Source organism: Spodoptera frugiperda, chromosome 15 (assembly GCF_023101765.2).
Source record: "Spodoptera frugiperda isolate SF20-4 chromosome 15, AGI-APGP_CSIRO_Sfru_2.0, whole genome shotgun sequence".
Classification (NCBI taxonomy): Eukaryota; Metazoa; Arthropoda; class Insecta; order Lepidoptera; family Noctuidae; genus Spodoptera; species Spodoptera frugiperda.
The window spans coordinates 13,245,728-13,269,892 of NC_064226.1; the positions used below are offsets into that span (position 1 = coordinate 13,245,728).

Below are 24,165 nucleotides of genomic sequence, written 5' to 3' on the forward strand. Positions count from 1 at the left end.
AAGTCATCCTCATATCAAATGGTATCAATTTTAGTTAGGTAAATGTAATTGTTCAAATGTGGGAGAGCCATTGCTTCGGCAGGAATGGGCCGGTTCGACCGGAGTGACACCACGCCACCGTATAACAGTTTTTACATAAAAAAAAACATTACAAAAAAAATACTAGGTACAAGTTCAGTAACAAACTTTAAATCAAACGTCAGTTTTAACATTCCTGTGAAGTTTCATTAATGTCGTGTCTGACTTAATCCCCGACACTAAATGGACAATGCGCAAGTCTAGTAGTTTATAAATAAAACATAAACCAGTGAGTTAAGAGTGGTCGTGAGCAAGCAAAGACAGGAGCATTGACCTAGCTTGCGACTGCACAAAATTACTTGTGCGCTACACAAGCACAGGCTAAATAGACACGAGTCTCTGAATAAAAAGCTAAAACTGGCAAAAATGTGACTAAAACGAGTTTTTCGCTGTTGTGTCGTCGTGTGTTAATTTGTGTTTACTATAGTTCAGTGACTTTACGAGTGGAATCTGCCATATTGTTTAGTGGCAATTTTTATGAGCATTTTAAGTCAAAGTCAAAGTCAAAGTCAAAATCATTTATTTCAAATAGACCAGAAAGGCACTTTTGAACGTCAAAGCAAATATAATAATATTAATAACGTCTGTCTGTCGGTCAGTCCTCTAGTGAAGCTATTTGCTCGTTCCAAAGTGTAGATTCCTATGGAGAAGAACGAGCAAGAAACTCCATAGGTTACTCCTTTTCAATCAGATTTACAATACAATTCTTGGTTACATTGTTTTGATTACTTCAACTATGTGAGAACAATGTAAAACTAATATACAGTCAAAGTGACAGAAAAAGAAAATAACCTAGAGGACAATAAAAATTAATGCAGTCCGGAGCTGACCAGTCCCAGTTGACAGCGCCCGTTCACGAACATGACACGTACACCAGCACCGCCCAACTCAACCATGTTGCAGGGAATCGAGCGATCCGATGCCCGTGCCACCGCCAATGAGACCTTTGAGTGAGCATGACAACTCCAAGCTGACATAAATGCATTCTACTAGTCTAATTTGATTTTAGTTAATTACAGGGCTCTCACATTTACAATAATTGTATAACGTACAGAACACATCGAAATAACATGGTTATATTACAGAAATTTTTCGTTATCCTGTGGAGCCGGACCAGCTTGACTCCAAGCATTTTTATCTTCTATGTAATCATTTACTTTGTAGTATGCTTGTCTACATAACGTTTTTTTAATACAAAGTTTAAATTTTGATTCATTCAGATTCTGGATTTCCATTGGAACTTTATTATAACATTTAATACAGAATCCCATAAATGACTTACTTATTTTTGACAATCTAAAAAATGGTTGACTTAATCTATCCTTATGCCTAGTTTGATAGTTGTGTCTGTCAGATACTTTCGCAAACAAATGTAGGTTTTTTCTAACATACATAAGATTTTCATAAATAAATTGACATGGAACGGTCATAATATTGATCTCCTTAAACTTTTCTCTGAGAGATTCGCGACGACCTAGGTTGTAAATAGCTCTGACGGCGCGCTTTTGTAGGATAAAGATAGAATCAACATCAGCAGCCTGTCCCCACAGCAAAATACCATACGACATGATGCTATGGAAGTAACTGAAGTATACTAGTCTTGCCGTGTCTATGTCAGTTAGCTGTCTGATCTTCCAGACAGCATAAGCTGCAGAGCTCAATCGTCCCGCTAGCGATGTAATGTGAGGACCCCATTGCAATTTGTCATCTACAGTGATTCCTAGGAAAGTAGTCTCTTTTACAAATTCTAATTTCTGACTATTTAATAATACATCGCATTGGTTAGTCTTAACATTTGGCAAAACAAATCTAATACATTTTGTCTTTTTCCGCCCTGCGGTACGCCCATAGACATGCTAGCACCCGGTGAGTTTATTTTATTTACTTGTACTTTAAGTTGCCTATCCCGAAGGTACGACGTAAGTGTTCTAAGCTAGAGGTCTTAAATATTACCGAGGACTAATAAAGATGGTATTAAATATTTTAAAATTAACGATAATGACGGGGTATAAAAATTAAAAATAAATGTTTTTAGGGTTCCGTAGCCAAATGGTAAAAAACGGAACCCTTATAGATTCGTCATGTCTGTCTGTCCGTCCGTCCGTATGTCACAGCCATTTATTTCCCAAACTGTTGGGCCTACATAGTTGAAACTTTGTAGGATGGTGTATTTCGGTAACCGCTATTCGAATTTTGAATAAAAATTAATAAATTTAAAAATTTAAGGGGGCACTCCATACATGGAACTGATTCAAAAAAAATTTTTTTTCAGCTAACATATCCGTGATGGGTGTCTATGGATAGGTCTTTAAAAAAGACATTAAGGTTTTTAAAACCATTTTTCATCAAAATCAACCGTTTGAAAGTTAGACGCTTCCAAATTGGAAAAATGAGTGTCGGGGGGACACTCATTTTTAAAATAAGAGAGTGAGAAATCTAAAAAAATATATGCTGTAGATTTCTATAGAAACTAACAACGAAAATTGGTTTGAACCAGATATCATTATTAGTTTTTAAGAAATAAAACATTTTCAAAAACCGCAAATATAACTTTTTTGTTCATACAAACACTATGTAAAACCAAGTTATTTTATAACTTTTATATTGTGTCATCTACTTGCTGTTACGGAACCCTTCATGGGCGAGTCCGACTCGCACTTGGCCGGTTTTTTTTTATGGGATAAGCCCGCCACAACCTCCCGCACTGCTGCAACTCTTGTAAGCCAGGATCTACAGTTGATACACCATAACAATATATATTCCGTCAGTTAGGTAATGAAAAAATTTTAGCCTAATGTTTTAAAATAATCTACAAGGCGGACGGTAAAATATAAATCATCTACCCTATGCTAGATGAGTTAATAGGCTCGTCATTACTTATTAGACCAACAAAAACTCCAATAATACTTTGATCGACATCGAAAATCGAATACCGAAACCACAAAGCTATACACGATCAAAATCGCGTTCGCTAAACAAGCCACTTACCAACCGCGTATCATCCGATGACATCGACGCATGTAATAAGCACGTATCGCACGCAATAATGCAATATGAAGCACCTTTATCGTACTGCGTAAGCCTGAAGCCTTTCTCACTAATCTATCATTACGCTGACTCACGAGTTACGCAGGTACAAGTACGTGTGGGTGTCAGACTTGACAAGGTCAGGGCATAACTTGTGACTTTAGAAAATTACATTAGTTTGTTTTTTTTATTGTTTTTTTTTCTTAAAGGTTGTCTGGAGAAAGATGTGCTTGGTGGGGATTGCATGTAATGTGTCGCCGTGATACTAAGAAAACTTGTCAAACTTTTTGGTTATACCTATAGTCCATTGAAATGTTACAATTTGAGGGCCGAATTATGCATTTTTTAGAGGACGCAATTTTATTTTTTGATCATGTAGGGGGGGTCTATAGAAGCTTAACTTAAAGTTTGTGGGGTCGCCACCCTTGTCCCTCGGCCGCCATCTTGGAAAAAGGGATGGAAACACTTTTTTTGCTATATCTCGGAAACTATGCATTGTAATAAAAATTTTAAAATCATAATTTGTAGAAAATTATTTTGCCTACAAATATGTTCAATAACTTTTTGCCCTAAATTAACAATTAAAGAAGTTATAAGTAAAAAAGTGATTTTTTTTTAATAAAATTTTCTCTTTTGCTCTATAACTTTTTTTTTTACATTTTATAAATAAATGGCTTCAGACCAATCTTGTAGAATATTTTTCGAGAAAAATTTTTCCCTACAACTGTTTTCAATTTCATTCATTAGAAACTCAGTTACAGCGCTCCGAAGTTAACCGGGTTCGTCAAATTAGTCCAGTCAAATAAGCTTAAATTAGGTAAGAATCTCGGTATGCGAGATGACCAGCTGTAATTTTGTAAATACTTGTATATTGACACCCTAAAACTTGTCTCAAAACCATGGTATATATGGTAGGGTGTAAGCAACTCTTAAAATTCAGGGTCAAAGGTCCCAAAAATCGTTCTTTTGCGGTTTTTTGGAAATACCTCATTTCCTATGGGTTTTTGGTATTTGTATTCATTATCAATATTGTAGAATACAAAATTCTCTACAACTTTTGTCTAAATTTTTTTTTACATGGTGAACCGTTGTCGAGTTAGAGGGCGGAGAACGCACGGTCACTGCATCACATCAGACATTTTTTTTTTCAACTAATGCGTGATGGTTGGTTATGGATAGGACATTAAAAAAGACGTTATGGTTTCTAAAACCATTTTTCGTCAAATTCAATTGTTTGAAAGATAGACGCTTCCAAAGTGGAAAATTGACCGTGCCATTTATTTATAAAATGTAAAAAAAAAGTTATAGAGCAAAAGAGAAAATCTTATTAAAAAAAAATCACTTTTTTACTTATAACTTCTTTAATTGTTAATTTAGGGCAAAAAGTTATTAAACATATTTGTAGGCAAAATAATTTTCTACAAATTATGATTTTAAATTTTTTATTACGATGCATAGTTTCCGAGATATAGCAAAAAAAGTATTTCCATCCCTTTTTCCAAGATGGCGGCCGAGGGACAAGGGTGGCGACCCCACAAACTTCAAGTTAAGCTTCTATTGACCCCCCCTACATGATCAAAAAATAAAATTGCGTCCTCTAAAAAATGTAAAGCTCATGTAACATTTCAATGGACTACTAGTAAAGTTTTCAAAATCATTATGTTCATAGGTAGTAGTTTGTTTTTCTTTTAAAAAACATTGTTGCACACTAGGGTTTTCTCCTGTCGTTGGTGCGTTAACAAACAAACAAGTTCACATACACGTCACACCCAGATTCAAAATAACAATTTGTGGATCACATAAAGAGTTGCGCCGTGCGGGAACCGGGCACCGTGCCTATTTGCCTATGACTGAACAAAGCGTCCCAAAAACAGTTAAAATTTTATCATTTACTTATCAAACAGGTTCTGCCCGATGACATAAATAAAAAGTAATATCTTTTTTTGCTGTTCCACGACGCAATGTAGATAGCTAAAATACTTTCAATTACACAATAAGTATATCAACAATCCGAACTATTCTGCCTTTTTTTAAGGGGAGAAAATCATCCAATGACTTCTCTCGCCTTAGGCAATGCGAGAGGAAGTGTCAGACTCTTACTGACTAAAAACTAACCGTTCCTACTCCTGCTTTTCAAGCCGGAGTCCAGGTAAACCCGCTAGGGGGTCTGCAGCTCCGCAACTACTCTGCCTAAAGACTTATCGACAAAACATTTGTCCCAAATAAAATAAAATTACCTTGATACCTATCATTATCCTTCTTTAATAGTAAAACACTGAAACCGTTCGGTAGTACTTAATAGTAATGTTATGACGTCGGCACGTGTCTGAATCTAGGCCCAGATGTCAAGGTCAAACCTGTTAGGTAAAACACAGGGTGAAGGTAAATTATCGGTTCTCCCTTTATTTATAAAGGTATCAGTTCGCGCCGTTAATAGGTATCGACCGCGGTTATTCAATGGTACGGTAGGTACGAGTAATGGAGGTTGATTTTTACGTATTTATTTTAATTTTTATAAGGTTTCTGTTGAAGGCGTCTGAAGATATCTTGTTTTTTTGAGTTTCGTAGCCAAATGGCAAAAAAGGAATCCCTTGTTGATTCGTTATGTTTGTCTGTCCGTTCGTCCGTCCGTATGTCAAGTTATTTTTTTCACTAACATAATCTTCACTTTCATGGTTTTGCTATGATATCTGTACTGTACCAGATTTTCAAACCCTTGAGTATTAACAGACGACCATTGATGATTTACAACTTATGACTAAGTAGACATTTATAGTGCACTTAACAAGCTGTTCCCACATTAATATCGACTCAACATGTGACCGCTAAGTAATGTTGATATTATGATACTATATTAGTAATAGATCGGTTACTATAACACATACATAACTATTTGTCATTGAGTTACTCGTGCATTTCTCTCATATTTCAATAGAAATACATAATAGAATTGTTTTTTACGTAAACTAGATATTTAAAGAAACATTGAAAGGCATTTAGTCTGTGTCATATTTAAAAGCTTTATTGGTTTCAAGGCACAGAGGGACTCTTCATCATGAGCAGCGTGCGCAGACGTTTTCATTAATGAACGTGAGTAAACCGTCAATTTTGAGTAAATTTAGTATGTCTCAATATGTCTATATAAAAAATATTTCTAAAGAACGATTTGTGTGAACGAATCAACTTATTTTCAAATTCCACTGTAAAACTATGTGTATTTATACCCCTACATTTACACGAGCAATAACTAAACGCACTCTACAAATGAAGTACAGCACTTGACACCAACAAATCATGTGAAAGGTTTGTTTATGTACGAAGCTCTCATACTAACTCCATACATAAACCACTTTGCACATAGTCACGAACTCACGACTAATTGTGTAAGTGAAGCTTGGAGCTCACAGACTTACGACACAGAATCCTATTTCATCTCATGTCATTGCACACGACATAACTAAACGTGATATGTTGCGGGACTAACACTGGCTGGATTGAAAGCGAAATGTCATTTGAAGAAAAGAAAATAAAAATGGATTTTATTTATTTTTTATTTAAATTTGGAATGCCGTGGACAAAGGCGTGTATTTTGTTGAACTTAATAGAAAAAAGTTACTAATGATTATAAAGAGTTTTAATATTTTCAAGTTGTCTTAAATAAACATTTGATAATCTTTTCTGCATGTAAACTAAACAATATCACTGGATTATATTTTAGAACGACACAAACTAAATTAAACGCCTAACACGATAAAACGAGGCCTACCTTAATACAATTTTCTGACAACCACTAACAAGTTACAAGTAAATTGTTTATTATTATGTTGAATACGTAAATCTCAAGTTATTACACGTTGACAGCCACGATAGCCGGTGTCTACCTACGCAGTGTTAAAGTTAGCACATTTCATAAACTAAAATTAGTACTCATATTGTGACCTGGTTAAGGCTTTAGAGAGCTTTAATTTCATTAGAATGTGGTTTTAGGAATAGTTAAGGCGTTGAGGACTAGTTTAAAGAGGGTGTTTAGGCCGTAATACATTGTTGTTGGGGTTATAAGGTTAGGATGAGGAATTAGGACAGTTATGTCAACTATAGAGTGCAAAAGTTTGAGGTAACCGTTGATTTATTGATGTGTAAAGTCCAGTCAAAGACTTGAAAGGTTTAGTTAGTGTTGTAAGTTTACAAAAGCGGATTTAAAAGAAGAGAGTTGTCTCTGATCTTCTATTCAATTTTAAGGTTATTATTAAAATGGGTTTAATAAATAGAATAGAGTCAGGTGTATTTCACCTCGAAAGTCGACATCAAGGAGTTGACTGATTCAATTTATCAACAACTATTTTTGGAATAAAAGCTTTTATCTTATAAACTCCAATTATGACACGACTAAAATTGAAGTATGACCTTGAGGAGAAAAGATATTAAAAGATGTAAAATAAAAAAGGTAATTTAAAAAACTAAAAAACCCGACTGCGTTTCTTTATAACATGTAAATGAAAAAACCCTAAAACAAGAATACAAGAAAAATTTAAGCAGTCGGGACCCATTCTAAATATTATGAAGACTTAGTGTGGGCACATACGGCTGGCTTTCTAGAATGGGTCCCGACTGCTTAAATTTTTCTTGTATTCTTGTTTTAGGGTTTTTTCATTTACATGTTATAAAGAAACGCAGTCGGGTTTTTTAGTTTTTTAAATTACCTTTTTTTATTTTATATTCTTTTAGTTTTATTATTTATTATATTTTGATATATCTAGTGTAACTCTCACAGTAAATACGAATCAAACGACCCCTATCAAGCTGAAATCCATCCAGTCGTTCAGGCTAGAGAGTGGGTAATATTCGAATTTGGCGCCAAAAATCCGCCATTTTGATTTTTTTATTATTTTGGTATATCCAGTGTCACTCTCACAGTAAATACGAATTTAACGACACCTCTCAAGCCATAATCCATCGGGTCGTTCAGGCTAGAGAGTGGGCAATATTCGAATTTGGCGCCAAAAATCCGCCATTTTGTTTTTTAAACATTTTGATATATCCAGTGTCACTCTCACAGTAAATACGAATCTAACGACACCTCTCAAGTCAAAATCCATCAAGGCGTTTAGGCTGCAGAGCGTGCCAAACAATTATACATACATACATACATACATACATACATACATACATACATACTCTCGAAAAACATAACCCTCCTTCTGGCGCAGTCGGGTAAAAATTCGTAAGAAAACAGCGCTTTTTATTTGTCGGAGAGCATTTCAAAAACAAGGCTTTGCTATTCATTATTCAAGAATGGGGGACCTTTTGTAGATAGCGCTCTGTTCGTGGGCCGAGGCGGGAAAAGGAGTGTGGCTTTTATTTTAAGTACTAGAGCAGCGTTTCTCAACCTCTTTCAGTAAACAGTATTTCAAGGACTCCGAGATTCATTAATTCCCAAGATTAATTTATTTTACGATATTTTATTTTAACAAGTACTATAAAATAAAAAAAACAATAGTATAAATGTAAAGGTTGGTGCTACTTTTTCCAACTAAATCAACAATATTTGTATTGATGATGTTATTGCTTAGTGGATTCCAAATCGATTACGAGATTTGCTGGTATTTATCTATATTAATATGTATTAAAAGATAGAATAATTTAAATGTCCATACATAAGTTGGAGTCCCCTGTAGACACACGGACCACAGGTTAAGAAACAATGTACGATAGGGACTGAGAGTGTCAGAAGGGCTAATGGCTTTTTGTATATCTTTGTCTGTAAACGGCGCCGGCAGCTTCTGACATAACGCATGTAAGTAGTTTTATTTGTTTGGATACTTAAGACGGAATGATAGTGAGGTATTAGGTAGTAGATATAGAAGCAAATAGAGTTATCTACTTTATGAAACTATTGAACTATACAATTATGTTTTCTTTAAAAACTTGCCTAAAAAATGTTTATCTATGTATATTTATATAAAAAAAGGTGGAGGTTATTGAATATTTATGAAGCTGATATTTTTCACAACAATCACACGTTGACATTGAAATACGATTAGTGGAGACAAGTTTTTCAAAAATAATAAAAAATATTTACATTTTCCAATACAAACATGAATGTACATTTTACATAACTGCTTTCGAGTATAAAATGCGTTGGTGTTTCTTGTTTAAAAAGAACAACAAATGGCAAGTTGGTACATTGAGAAAAATGCGTAGGTTTAAACTGTTTCAGTATTTCACAAGGAGAGATAATGTCTGCCTTATATGTCACTTAGATACGCGAAGGAAAATGCGGACTGTTTGCCAGTATATTGGAAACTTACGTCTATAATTTAAAAATAAGGTTTATTCATAATATGTGTTTATTAATAAGGTTTATTCATTATACCTATATAATATTATACGCACCTAAAAGGTTTATTGAATCTAACTTTTTGGTTCGTTACTGGCAAGTTATAATTGAATTGGGCGTTATTCAAAATTGGAAATGGGTCGCTTTAGAAGTATAGTTAGTTATGTAGTTCTATTCAAAAGGTTTAATTATGAATTCCTTCTTTGAATAGGGTTATTATGTACTAAATTAATTATTATGTTATTGGCTTACTCACGAAGTTGTTTGACGAGCAACTCGACTAGTTTCAAGACATGCTAGAGGCTCATACTCAGCAGCATTGCAGCAATCAGCGACAAACGACGCGGCAATTGTCGCGCTGTTACTGGCGACACAAGTTTCGCGCCCTGTTTCAGAGGGCTGCTGCTAATGGATATGAGCCTCTAGCATGGCTTGAAACTAGTCGAGTTCCTCGTCAAACAGTTACGTGTGTAAGCCGATAAAGTTATAATAAAACTTATTACGAACACTTAAAATATAAAGAGCCATATCATGTCAGAAGACACGGTAGTGAAGTGAAGCCCCAACACTTGAAGTCGAACCAAACACCTCGGGTGTCTATTATCAAAACGTTCTAAAATTACAAATACAACTTGCAAGCGATAATGTTTGAAGTTTCCTTATTGTTACACGAACATAATGAATAATTTACGTATTATTGGCATCGAGTGAGCCTTGACCCAAATGCTTCAAAATGGCGGCTTGTCTTTGTTAGCAGTTCGGTTTCGTTGGTTATAGGGTTCGTGTAATTAGACATTGATATTGGAACTCCTTAAGTACGAAACTCCTTAAACAAAGACGATGTAGTGACAAGGATTGTAAAAGGAATGTTACGATGCTTTGGAAATGTAGAAAGGATGGATGAAAACAGATTCACGAAAGAAATATACAAGGCGAATATGAGTGGGGCCGTCGAAAGAGGGCGCCCCGGACGGACATATAGCGACCAGATTGGCGATATATTAAAAAAGGGTCAAATTAAAATTACCTTTAACCGACGAGCATGCATGAAAAGACTGATGACTGTTGATGAAGCGAAAGAAGTGTGTAAAAACCGTGGTAATTGGCGTTCCATTGTCTCTGCCCCATGGGAGACAGGCGTGAGGTTATGTATGTATGTATGTATTAAACAAGAATAAACAGTCATGGGGTCTCTTGTCTGTTTGTGAAGGATGTTCATGTTGTGGAAAGGTCCTCAATTGCAAGGAATTGTTTTCTTTTGTTCCATATTTAAGGATGTACAAAAGACCAATCCATTAAGAATACAAAAGTCATGTTTTATCGGACAGAAACATGTTTTTTACTTGTCCGACAAAAGATGTTTAAACAATGACGCTCACTTACTGTTTCAATGAAACAAAATATGTCCGACAGATATTTTATTTTTCAGGAATTAAACTTTTCAGTTTTAAGAATATAAATCTCAAAGTTAACATTTTAATTGAATATTTATTTTAAACATTTAATTATTTTAATTAATATTCTTGCATAATGAGTTTGCTAATTGATGTGAAAATAACAGTATTCTGTCGTAACGTCTTATCTATGCAAAACCTGTTGTGGATATTAATAAAACAAAAAAAAACTGAATAGGTAACTTTATATAACATTATAATATATTCATATAACTCCAGTTATATTCTAAGTTATAAATAAGTACCGTAATATAAGAATAACTTTTTAAAGTGGAGATTCATTCTACTTTTCTCAATTATCCAAAGTTTCTAAGTTTGTTTGTGAAGAACTCACGAAGAAAGGATATATTTTCTTAGTAATGTTACTTTAAAGGAGAATGGCAGAATTCGTACAGCATACTTTTATTGGTGTTCCCTGATAAAATTTGTACCACTTATTGAGGGAACTAAACCATTCATTTTTTTGTAAAAATAATATTTTTAGAAGCTGGGGTTTAGCAAATATATCAATTAAAAGATTTTAGTAACGAAACGTAATATAATGAAACGAAACGTAGAAGACATGTTTAGTTAGTTGCCATTAATAAAATATCAGAAGGCTCGAAATGATAAATAAATATTTTGAAATAGAAATAACAGTAAATATAATTAACCAATTACAGGTTATACCTTAGAATATATAATTAATGCATATATATGCATAGAATCTTTATATTTATAGGAATTATTTTTGCCATCAGTATTTTTTTTTTGTAATGGCAATTATTTATTGACAGGTTCGTAAAATCCCTAATCTTTCAAAGTCTGTCCAGTTTTTGCCGTTGTTTTGTTTTGGATTGTAGTTTGTAACTTCATCTAAACAATTTAGCAATTATCTGGCCATTTTTACGTTGAGTTGAGCAACTGCTTCTCCGTTCTCTATCTGTTGATACTACTTTCGCGAAAGGACGCTTTATTAATTGTGTTGTGTGTTACGTGTTTTATTGAAAATGACGAGTTTGCAATGCATCAATTGCAATGTTCGCTTGTCCCAAAGAAGAAGACACGCTTTATCAAATGACGGTGAAGATATCGTCAACACTAATCGTCTGAGGACATATCTTAGAGATGTAAGTAGTTTCCACATAACATTGTGTGTACGAATGGGCCATAGTTACGAACTTCAATAACTTTTACGTGTGATATCACACTAAATAAACACATAAGTAATCGGTAACATGTATTATTTACTTGCATAACACTGTTATAATTTATTAGTACCTATTTTTTTGTTTAATGGTGAGCCATACTCAAAATCATTTAATTATTTCTAGATTACACCAGATGACCATGTTTACCATGAATGCTGGCAGCTAGCTAGTCATTCATGTTCTTCTGATAATATGCCGAGAAGACACATAGGCCATCAGTGTTTGTGTTGTATGTGGACAACCCATACTAAGAATCAGGCAATGCAGAATTTTGATTGAAGAAAAACAAAGAACGGCTTACACAATTGCTACTTAGATATAACCACGACAGGTATAAATAAGAACATGTACATATTATAACTTTTATCAATTCGGTATTTTATTTATTTGAAATAAACTAAGAAATAAAACAATGTAAATATTTTCCACTAATAGCATGTATGTTTAAATGAAAGCTTTTCTTTATTTATATTATTTATTTTAGCTTCATCCTGACGATAAAGCTTGTGTGCGGTGTTGGTTAAGAGTGAGAACTAAGGATACTTCACCAAATGAAGATATTCAACCCGTTGAACCTTATCAGCAGGAAAGTGATAATTCTGAACTGATGTGTGCTGCATGTGGTCAAAGTCTTACTCCCAACAACACTGCTTGTTTATTGGAACACCAACAGGTATATAATAATATGAAATAACATATTTATAGTAATTAGCTTCTAAAAACGCAATCCAAAGAGCAATTACAATTTTATGTTGCTAAATGTAAGACACTAATGATGTTGGCTCTACTAACAACAACAAAAGGATACTGGTCTTTCCATTCTCTACTCCAGTGAACAATAAATATATTTAGTATTTTTGGAAAGGTCTTCGGTAAAAACCAATCATTGTGTGTCGAGATTTATTCTCTAGCCTGGTCATGTTTTGCGCAATTTATATCTATCATATGTAAATGCTTAATATTGTATTACATGAATGTTATTTATTTACAGACACCTTCCATTAATGAAGTTTGTGAAGTTTGCTGGGGCCAAGTATGCAATTTGAACTTCTATGTTCCAGATGGTCTATGTTGCTTCAAGCTAAAATAAAGTCCTGCCACTCTTCTCCTAGAACTTATTTTGTTTTCATAGTTGCAGAAACAAATATGAATAGCCGGGACACCATCAAAAGTGATTACTGTAATTGTATTGTAGGTTTAAGAACAGTGGGATGCTGCTCACATGTTATGAGCATTCTTTGGTATTTGAGTTATGCTTGCCATGAGGGTATGAGCCGACCTGCCCCTTTCTTGGATGAAGTAATATTAAGAACCAATCAAGTAATTATAAGAAAATAAAGTAAATGAAATTCCTACAAAAACTAAGTTGTTTTATTTACCTACACTGAAAACTTCATCAGCTCTTAATCATTATCAAACTATTGTAGACCGCTGCTGGACATAGGTCACTCCTTAAGCACGCTACTGAATGGGTAAATTCTCATGTCAATTTATCAACTTCCTATATTCTTTTTCATTTAAACAATGTTTATGTGCTTAGTGCTTACACATGATAAAGAACAAAGGGTAATGTTGGGACCACCTCTCAATAGAAATGAGAACCTTCTATAGATAAATATTCTCAAACTGAATAAACTTACTAAAGTACTACAATTAAACTTAAGCAATTAACCTTTTTTATGCAATAAGTTGGTAAACGAGCAGACGGATCATCTGATGGTAAGCAATCGCCGCCGCCCATGTACACCTGAGGCGTTAGAAGTACGTTGCCGGCCTTTTAGGGGTTCGGAATTTAAGGGTTGTTAAGGAAGAGGTAATTACTCCTCCGGTAACCTCACTCTACGAAATACAACGCGAAACAAACTCTAGATAATGATGATAGTAGCTTACTTTATTACAAGATAAATGTTCCATAAGTCATTTCTTTTCTTCCTACTCTTTCTCCTTCCGAAACACGAAGGAGACTTTCTATGATGGTCACCCATCCACACACCAAAGTCGGCAAGGGTTGCTTAACCTTGGCGATTGACCTGTGCTTTTGATATTATTAACAACAAGCTTCTCTACTAGCCCATACCTATTATATGTATATTCTACCTTATAAATAATATGAAAATCTTGTAAAATATCCATATTTACAGAATATTCCCATTGACCATAGACAAACCTAACCTCAAACATAAAACTGGCTATATCTCTTATCTCCCAACTTCTAAAAATCTGAGAATTTTTATAGGGCTTTCCAATCATGTTTACTACCAATTAAACCCAAAAATATTCGGGAACACGAAAATTTTTTGCTGTACGAAACTCCCATACAAACCTGCCATTCTCCTTTATGGAGTGGTTTTCGTATGGTAAAAGTTATACACATAAGGATAAAGTATTAAGTAGTTCAGGCTACGATGAGATCCAACATTAGGCTATTTGAAGATCAGTTTGAAATATAATTTTGTTATTCATACAAATTCTGAACATCAGTGTTTTCACATGCAGTCATAGTCATGCATCCGATTACCTACTATCAATGATTTATTATCATATAAATTAGAATTAAGCGCTTGTATCCGTTATTACGCTTGCCTTCCCTTCAGGACTTTCACACGTCCGTACATAAGTAATACAGATGCTCAATCACGAGGAATAAAGTACAAAGTTTCCGTCCTTCGCCAACAGACGTGGATTTATAAAAAAAGTTGGAAGGTTCTACCTGGCTGTCGCCAGTCGCCATCTTTTTGGCAATTTGCCCCAATCGGAAATGCGTTGGACTGGAAAATTTTACGAAATGGCACCAGTGACTTTGCGATATTGCCAATAGATGGTCCAAGTAAGTGATCGTTTGACCTTGAACTTTGGAAACATCCATCCAAGCAGACAGGTTACCACTTACACTGATGGATTTGGGTGATTATGAAAATATGCGTAAGGATTAGCTACTGAAATTGAACGAAAATGTTTTAGTGATTTTAGAGTAGGAAGTGAAATTAGATATCTAAAGGCACATAATGACCAGACTAAATAACCTGCTTAACTAATCAACAACGTAGGCAGAGTTGGACATAAACCAAATGCTTCTTTTCATAAAGTACTAGTAAACCCCAGCGAACTCCATTTGGGCACCAGATGGGCTTTTCTCTTGATTTTTTTCTGATATTTTTTTGCTCTAAAGTTCACGGAGTTCGAGACCTTTCCAACGAATTAAAACGAAACAAAACCGTGGAAATCGGTTCATGCGTTCTGGAGTTATAGCGTCAGGAAGGAAAACCCGACTTATTTTTATTATAAAGTACATAGTAAACATTTAAGAAATTTATTTACCAGCAAGAAACACAATAAAACTTTATAATTCGCATTCCTGACAAGACTTGTATACAATGTTCCACGGATTATTAAATTGCGAAGAAGTAATAACGCATACTTAAAAGTCAAGGCCTGCAAAGTATTCTTTATTAAATATCTCGGTGCGGAACGGTACGGTAAATAAATCGGAAATAACTTGCACGGACCGGAAATTTTATTGTATTGTGCACCTATGTGAATGCGTTCAGACAATAGTTCAGAGAATTTATTTTAAAACAAACACGTATTTGTTTATTGACGTGTTTTATTTAAATTAGTGTGTTCAAGAGGTTATTGAAATTTCTATTTCCTATCATAACTGACGTCAATTTCGAATGAGAAATTTCTATGCAGGCTTTGTGCATATCCGTTTATAAAAATAAATATTTGTAAATACGAACTACAGCTCATCTATGAGCATATTTGAAATATAAATAAAAGTTCTTTAGATTGTAAATATATTTGTAAAAATCCTTTCAGTACATATTTTTTCGTACCAGAAAAAAAGACTAATGACAGACGGCCATTTTGACCTACTTGCTAATATTATTTTAAGACCCATTCATCAGCATCTTTGGTTTGAAAGGGCAGGGGATGATCACTACGGTGTTTGAGGAGGCCAACTGGCTACGACCTTGGCCTTTCGAAGAACAATTAAGGAGGGGACGAAGTGCCCTTCATCGGATCAGCAAGTTCAGCTGAAGGGGTTGGAACGTCTTAGAAAAGGCTTCATAATAAAGTATAATGAATGAAATGAGTACCTTTTTGTAAGTGGTGTATTCAAAATCACGTGGGTAGACCCTTTTGTAATTTTAGATGGTACTTTTGGTAATTGGTTGTAAGTATGACACTGTATAAAAAGATGTATTTTTTTTGTTTAGATACATAAATTTGTGCGTAGAGGTATGTCTGAGATTAGGTATTTCAAAATGTATTTTTTGTTAATATGCATTTGTACTTGACTCATCAATTTATTTTCTAAATCAGCAATTAATTGTTTTTGCTTTTGGAGTTGGTGTTTTAAAGACTTATATTTATACCACGGAAAAGAATATAGCATTGTGTCACATAACATCTTCCTGTATTTCGGAAGAAGAATGAAACTTTATATTGTACAAATTATACAAGAATGTACTAACAATAAGTACATTCTTGCTTTGTTTCATTATACTTTAACAACAATTTTTCATCTCACAAGTTAACAAAAACGAGAGCGAAGAATGCTTATGTTTTTTGTAGAAAATAACACAAAAAATACATAAAGCTGACGTAATTTGTTGTTTTAGTTAAACGGGCTAATGTTTGTTGTTAGTTGTCGGATTATATAAAAGCTTTTTTATTATCCTATTTATGTTTGAGACTACTTAACATTTCGCAAAGAGACACTTGGGGCTCTTTATACATTGCCGGATAATTAGATTAATTTTCCATACGAAATAGTTCCGATTGCATAGGTATTACGTGTTAGCTAAGTAAATAACTGATGATGCTTACCATGGATGGTGAACAGCGTTGTCACCCAGAACCAGTGCATCCACCAGTGTAGCGTCATGACGGCAGCTTGATGAAGACCCTCCGACTTTTCCGACCTGGAAACAATTAAAACACATAATAAGTAATCAACTAATAGAATGTGCAGCTAAAGGAACTCTTTGCACTTGAAGATGTTATTTTTACTCAATATTATAAATGCGATAGACTCTTTGTCGTTTGAGTTTTATTTGTAATTCTTTTGTGACTGTGACTGGAAATGAATACACTACATATGCTAAAACGTGGTCGGAAAACTAACAAGTAATTTTCAGTCAGCTTCAATTGTCAATCAGTGTTTTAAGTTGACTTTTTTTGAGGGGGAATGACTTCTCCGCCTGGGGCAAGGGAGTGTCAGGCTGATTGAGTCTCAAGATTGACTTAGGATTTAGGATAAAATACTTAGCATTAAGGGTTTAAAATCTACGTTTCAACATCTTGACATTTCTAGACGTTAGAAACCTTTTCGGTTCAAAAAACAAAAGTTAGTGGTAGTTGTTAGTGTAGAAAACGAAAAACATTGACATTTAATAGAACTAAAACGTGATTTATACAATTTAAACATAAATAATTTCTCTAATAAAATTGCAATATGCTACACAGAGAGCTATGGCCAAAAAACTGAATACAACTCATTAATTCGAAATTAGTGGTTTGCAGCTGAAATTGTGAATTTCAGTGAGGCGTGCAGGCTGGCGTATGTACGGGGTTGGTATGCGACGCACATACATCTAGGTACCTACGTACATACATATGTATGTATATGGGGATCGTAGCAATAACAAAGGGTATTAAATCCCACGCTTCCGCGTACACTGTCTCATTAACGAGGACAAGGTGTCAAGTTGGGAGCGATAGAGGTCTTTTGGGCGAAGAGAATAGAGCTCAAGGATTCTTTGATACAGGGCTATTTGGGAACTACTAAATACATGATCGAGGAAATAGTAACGTACGTAGTAGAGATTGTTCCTTAATGATGAAAGAAATTGATTGCCTAGAAAAGATCGATAGTCGACACTAGTAATTATGGGCGGCAAAAAGATTTCTGGTTAAGTCGTTAATCCTAGCGTGATCCAAGATCCAACAACCAAAGTTTCACTTGTTTTTGTAATAAGTCATTATCTTAGTAATCATTACAAATTGCCTCATGTTTTAGTAGCAAAAAACGTCTCCTTAATCTCATGATTTTACACTTTGCAACCTTGAGACGGACAAAAAGATTGTAATTCTGCAAAAACTGAAACAACCAACTGTTTGGAAACGACATCAACAGTTTTAATAATATCCGTCGCTCGTACTCGTTACTCACAGAAAGGGATTTGCACAGAACTGTGCAATTCATATTACCTGAGTTTCTGCTCGTAAATTTTCGCTCATTAGAGCCGGAGACGGGTCTGCCGCCGCGACTGTCATGGGTTTAATTAAAATTTTATCAAAGTTATTCCTGACAAAGTTTTTGTCAAATAGATTTAGTCCCACTTTTGTAGGGCTCGGGAAAAGTGCGTAATTTTATACTTTCCCGCCGTTTCTGTTTGACGTTTCATAAATATGTTTGTTAAGGACTTTTGGGCTTACGTTTTGTAAGATGTTTTAATTAGTATAAGAAGAGAAACAGGGCAAATTGTGCTATATTTGAGAGATATTTCATATTTAACATTATTATCATCACCTTATTCGTAAAGAAAATAGAGTACACTTGTTTCTAATAACACAATATTTCATCAACTAAGTTCAACAACATTTTGCCTAAACAACAGAAAGTAAACTATCATCGGATGCCCATAAAAAAGTTTTGCGAAGCGCCAATGGATTCCGGATCAGCTGAGGCCACACTTTCTTCGTGGATATCGTGACAAATGATCGTTAGCTCAGCACATTGCTGGAGTAAGCTTCGTTACCCCCCATTTGCAGCAACAGTTCGTGAATACGCCCTCTGTCGGTAATTTAAGGGAACATGGCGGAAAATTACAGGCAACTGACTTATGAGATGGTGACGTGATGTTATAGTGCTGTGCTCCAAAGGCTTTAGTGCCGAGATAAGGATAAAGGAGTGGGGGTAATTTAGCGTGAAGGAAAAGTTGTCTGAGCCCGGGATAAAGAGAGTGTATGAAGGAGCGACTCAAGGATGTATCTGCGAACACAGCTGAATTTATTCAATCGAATTCTTTTCTCTGATAGTGTTAAAGATTTTACTGCTACAGTTTACTTTAAAATAACAATTGACGGAAGAACAAAGTAGTAATAACAGTTTTAATATATAATCATGTTAATTGGCATCTCTCAGAGACAACTTAAACTAAGGTTGTAGAGTACTAGTACTGTACTAGTGATACCTTAAATAATAGCACACGTGTTCCTTTACACAGCCAACTGTGAAACCCTACCAAAAATCTTCAAAATGGGATCCAGTTTCGCTTCCTATGAGCATTGTACCATTGGTTCTAAAGGACCACGTCCAACAATTTCCTTGTGAAATTTCCTTTAACCGTGTGTTTGTGGATAGGAGAAGACAAAGGGACGCAAATGAAGTTAGTGGTGTGCACTTTGATGCCTGTGTGAGGAAATGTGATTTGTACGAGTAGAGGGTGACGTTCAGGAGTCGTGCTTTGTTTTTGTTTGTTTATTTGTCAGGTTTGATTGTTCCAACGTCTATAGAGGCTTTTATAAATTCTTATAAAAAGGGCAACTTTGATAAAACCGAAATGATAAGAATAAATTTCGAAACTGATGAACTGTACTACATTTTTTTTTGCCCCACACTAGAATTTTCTCCTGTGTCGTGGGTGCGTTTACAAACATAAGTTATGCACATGACACCCAGACCCGAAACAACAATTTGTGGATCACAAAAAGAGTTGCTCCGTGTAGGAATCGAACCCGCTACACGTTGCACGGCAGCCAGTTGCCCAGCTACCGCGCCAACCGTGCAGTCATTTCAAATGAAAAACGACTTTCTGTACATACACAATAGCCAATAATACCAGTCTTATACTTCTTCTTCCAAACTCCTTTCCAAATTATTAACTTCATATACAAAAATTGTAAGTGTGCCACAATAAATAACAGCCAACATTACCAGCGTAATATAAAGAAGTCTACAAACTTTTTAAAAGGCTAACGACAGTTTTTTTGTTCTCAAGTTTTTCCCGCACTCCCGCAGTAAAAAAGTTGCGAAGTCGATCGCTCGAGGTGGCTTTATTTATACGAGAAAAATAACAATACAAATACCTGCTTCAGATTTTTTTTTACTGATGAACTACTTTATGAGTTGCTGGTTACTGGTAGATTGATATTTATTCGAAGCGCCATCTTTCAAGAACATTACGTTATAGAAAGGTAAATCACAATGTTAAGCACAAGAATTCTGAAGCAATAATGTTTATAATATTACTAGCTGACCCAGCAAACGTTGCTTTGTCTTATAAATTATATCGTAAAAAAAATAAAAAAAAATTGGAGGGTGAACAGCCCTTATCACAGAATGGAAAATAGATAATAGTCGATTCTCAGACCTACTGAATACGCATATAAAATTTGGTAAAAAACCGTAAAGCTGTTTTGGAGGAGTACGGTAACTAACATTGTGACAAGGAAATTTCATATATTAGATAACATAAATAATATAAACCTACAAAGAATTTCCAAAACCATAAAATAAACCACCGATTTGTCCTTGAATAAAATTAAACATTAGTCTCTCATTCAAGCTGTGTAAGTACAATATAAATTACTGTCGACCCCATTAAGTTGAAGTGAACGGTAAGTGGTGCCGCGTAGCTGAAGGGCCGATAACAAATATAGAAATACAGCCTTATAAGGAAGTAAACGCATTGACACGTAATAAATTGAGTAAATGGTTTAAGGATACATATAAAGAAAAAACATTAATTTTGATATTTTTTGTTGCTGCTACGGAACGTGGACCTAATGCCACAAATACAATATTTTTTAGTTGTGCGAGAGCCATGATTCGGCTCGAATGCGCTAGCTCGAGCGGAGTGATACCACGACCTTACAGTAAACCGACGTGAAACAATGCTTTCGTAGTGTTTCGTTCTCCCTCGTCAATCTTCCCAATTCCCGATTTCCCCAACAACCTTTAAAATCCTAACCTCCAAAAGGCCGATAACGCACTTGCAACGGCTGTGGTGTTTCGGGTGTTCATGAGCGACAGCGATTGCTTACCATCAGGTGATACATCTGCTCGTTTACTACCTTAAACCATAAAAATAAAAACCATTTCAGATTAGTTGATGACTTGTGGATACGGCACACTTGATGAGTCTTTCCATTTCTTTGTGTCTTTTCAATAAACCACACAAAAGGCCGGCAAGCTTATTCTGTTTATAGAGAACCATCATCTCCAAGAAAACGACCTATTATTACGAATTTCGAACCAATATTCAAATTATAACAACAAACAACAGCAAATAACGTGGATTAATAAATAATAATTACAGGTACTCGTCTCTTTGAAGATTATGATTAGTTAAATTACCGTGGAGCAAGATCAAAGAATTGTAATTAAAATCACTTGAGTTTTGTTTACAAATAAACGGAGCGTTTATTTAACCTTTTGTATATTAAGGGTTCCGAGTATTTGTAAAATTAAACAGATCGATATAGCTTGTTATATTTCTGATATTTTTTTTCAAAAGATTGAGATAAGGGCAGGGTGGAAATGTCAGCTGCGAACTACCTAGCGGGTTTACCGGGGCTCCGGCTCGAAAAGCAGGAGTAGGAACAGGGTTTTTTAATCAGTTATCGTCTGACACTTTCTTTCGCCTCACCCGAGACGGGAGAAGTCATTGGATGATTTTCCCCCCTTAAAAAAAAGGATGGATAAGTATTTGTAATGTTTTTCGTTTAAGACGTAAAATAGGTTAGCTGTTGGTCCCGTCGATCGTTTGAACAGGTTGTTATCAACGCGTGATAAGTATGCAGGTATGTAGGGCCTGTCAACAATAGCGACTTTGTTTGCCAAGTTGTTACAAGATATTACATCTTATACTATTACTTAAACTTTTTGTAACTGTATGTGATAGATGAACTCAAAATCACTAGAGACTTACTGGGTTCCATCTGTGGTGGTCTCATGGCTCTTTGAGGCGCGCGCGTAACGCGTTATATTCAAAGTCTATTTCAAAGTTAGATAGCACAAGACGCTTCGATCTAGAGATCCTAACGTAAAGTATTATTCTCAGCCGCGCGGACATAACCAGATTCGGACATCGTCCAACAATTCCTTTCTCGAGGATAAATATGTGTGAACCTTCATAGTACCAGGAACGAATATAAAAACCTTCCCTATACCATACCGGATTCCGTATTCCGTACCGGACGGGGGATGAACGTAAATCACCGTTTACACTCCACTGAAACACACCTACAAATATAACAGCACATTGAACTATACATACCAGTATAATTTGAGCTTGCAGGATATTACATTAACATTGAATGGGAGACTAATTTATACTGGTAAGTGTAGTGTAATGTGCTGTTTCATTGTGGGTAAAGGTGCGTTTTTGTGACGTCATTGGCGGTTAGCTGAGTCAGCTTGCTCGGTTGATGCTTTTGTTTGGATATTTGGGCAGGCTAAAGGTCGTCCTCCATTAACAAGATCCAAACCTTTTTATAACAATGGCCTATTGAAAAATGGGATTAAGCAGGGCACTGGGTAGAAAAAGTATGGAAAAGGTTGTGAAGGGGTGTAGCTGCGTTCATAATTCATCTTTTTTCTATTGATTATAAGTTTCTTTTGTCTATTGGGCTATTATTAGGTTAGTGATACAGCTGATATCGAGACCTTAAATTCAATAATATTATGGTTGGTATGAGTAAATATTTCGTCTTTCTCAGTCTTGTACTCAGAGTATGTGTATGATTATAAGACATCCCTTGTAATTTAGTAGGTAAATGTGACAGGAGACTACATAAACGAAAGTTTTAATCCTATTCAACTCGTCAAGAAAAACTAACGTAACTTTATATTACAGTTAGTACAAACAAAATCTCAATTTAAAATAAGCAAGTGTATATAAAACAAACATACGAGTATGTAAACGAAACGAAAATTGAATGAAAGTATAAGATCGGTTCATTCTTTCTCATTTACTTCTAAACGTAGTGTTCAGAGGGTTTAGTACGAGTTTGTTTTATGTTTAACTAGCGACACACCCCCGATTCGCATGGGTGCAATTTTATTGTGATATATTATGCCTGTATTATACATATAAAATTTATTCTTGAATCACTCTATTTATTAAAACAAAACGTATCAAAATCCGTTGCGTAGTTTTAAAGATATATAATATAAGCATACCAAGTGTCATAGGGACAGAGAAAGCGATTTTGTTATCCTATGTAGTAAAGACAAATAAATGAAAGCGCGTTCGGCGCTCTGATTGGTTGGTTCATTCGAGCCGACCTATCAGAGCGCTAACCGAACACGCTTTCGTTAAACGTGAAGCAAATTCGTACTAAGGGTATATATAGTACATTTTCAAAGTTCAAGCCATTTTTATAAAGCGACGGTCTTTAGTCGTTGGTAATTGAAAACGCAATCTTTCAGCTAAAATACCTGTTAAGTAGACTTCAGAGAAAATACTTAAAATAACGGTCTTTTCATGACGTTAAATTAACTGTAATAGTTTAAAATGTAAACCTACTTAAGAGTTTGTTCGCGGAGAATAAAACGGTTTATAATAACATTTTAAACGTTGTAAAGCATTATTTTTAATGAGTTGTTTCTGATAATAAAATTGCGTTTGTTCTCAACAAACAAGTGAAGATTCATGCTTAGACAAAGGTTTATAGTTATTTTTAAATAAGTTCCTAAGGTTTGTTAGTAAAAAAAGTGTTTTGAATTGCTTTTACCATAACATTAGGTATTATGCGTTCCGGATCTGCGGACTACCTAACGAGTTTACCGAGGATCCGGCTCGAAGGACAGAAGTAGGAACGGGGTGGTTTTTAGTCAGTAAGAGTTTGATACTCCCTCTCGCCTCACCCAAGGCGGGAGAAGACATTGGATGATTTCCCCCCCTTAAAAAAGAAGGCGTAATGCATATTACGTGGTATCGAATAGTGGTTTCATAATCAAACTTTTTGATACGGTTCTTGAACATTTACGCTTGCACTTCAGTAATGCACATTGCGCATATATCTTATCAGTCTTTATACATAGTGTATAGTCATGAACACGAAT

General features: G+C 35.0%; 1 protein-coding gene and 1 long non-coding RNA gene across 3 annotated transcripts in view; one reads left to right on the plus strand and one right to left on the minus strand.

Annotated features, from left to right (window-relative positions):
• The window catches only part of LOC118271821 (uncharacterized), a 123,388-nt gene that overhangs the window by 20,126 nt on the left and 79,097 nt on the right, over positions 1-24,165 (minus strand). For both annotated transcript variants that reach the window (XM_050698522.1, XM_035588058.2), the window contains one exon: positions 16,920-17,014. In XM_050698522.1, the coding sequence (XP_050554479.1) occupies positions 16,920-16,977 (58 nt within the window). In that variant the 5' untranslated portion in view covers positions 16,978-17,014. The remainder of the gene's footprint in view (positions 1-16,919; positions 17,015-24,165) is intronic.
• On the plus strand, positions 11,266-13,672 carry LOC126911438 (uncharacterized). Its single transcript, XR_007705983.1, has 3 exons — positions 11,266-12,005; positions 12,210-12,417; positions 12,571-13,672. It is a non-coding gene; the product is annotated as an uncharacterized LOC126911438 (long non-coding RNA).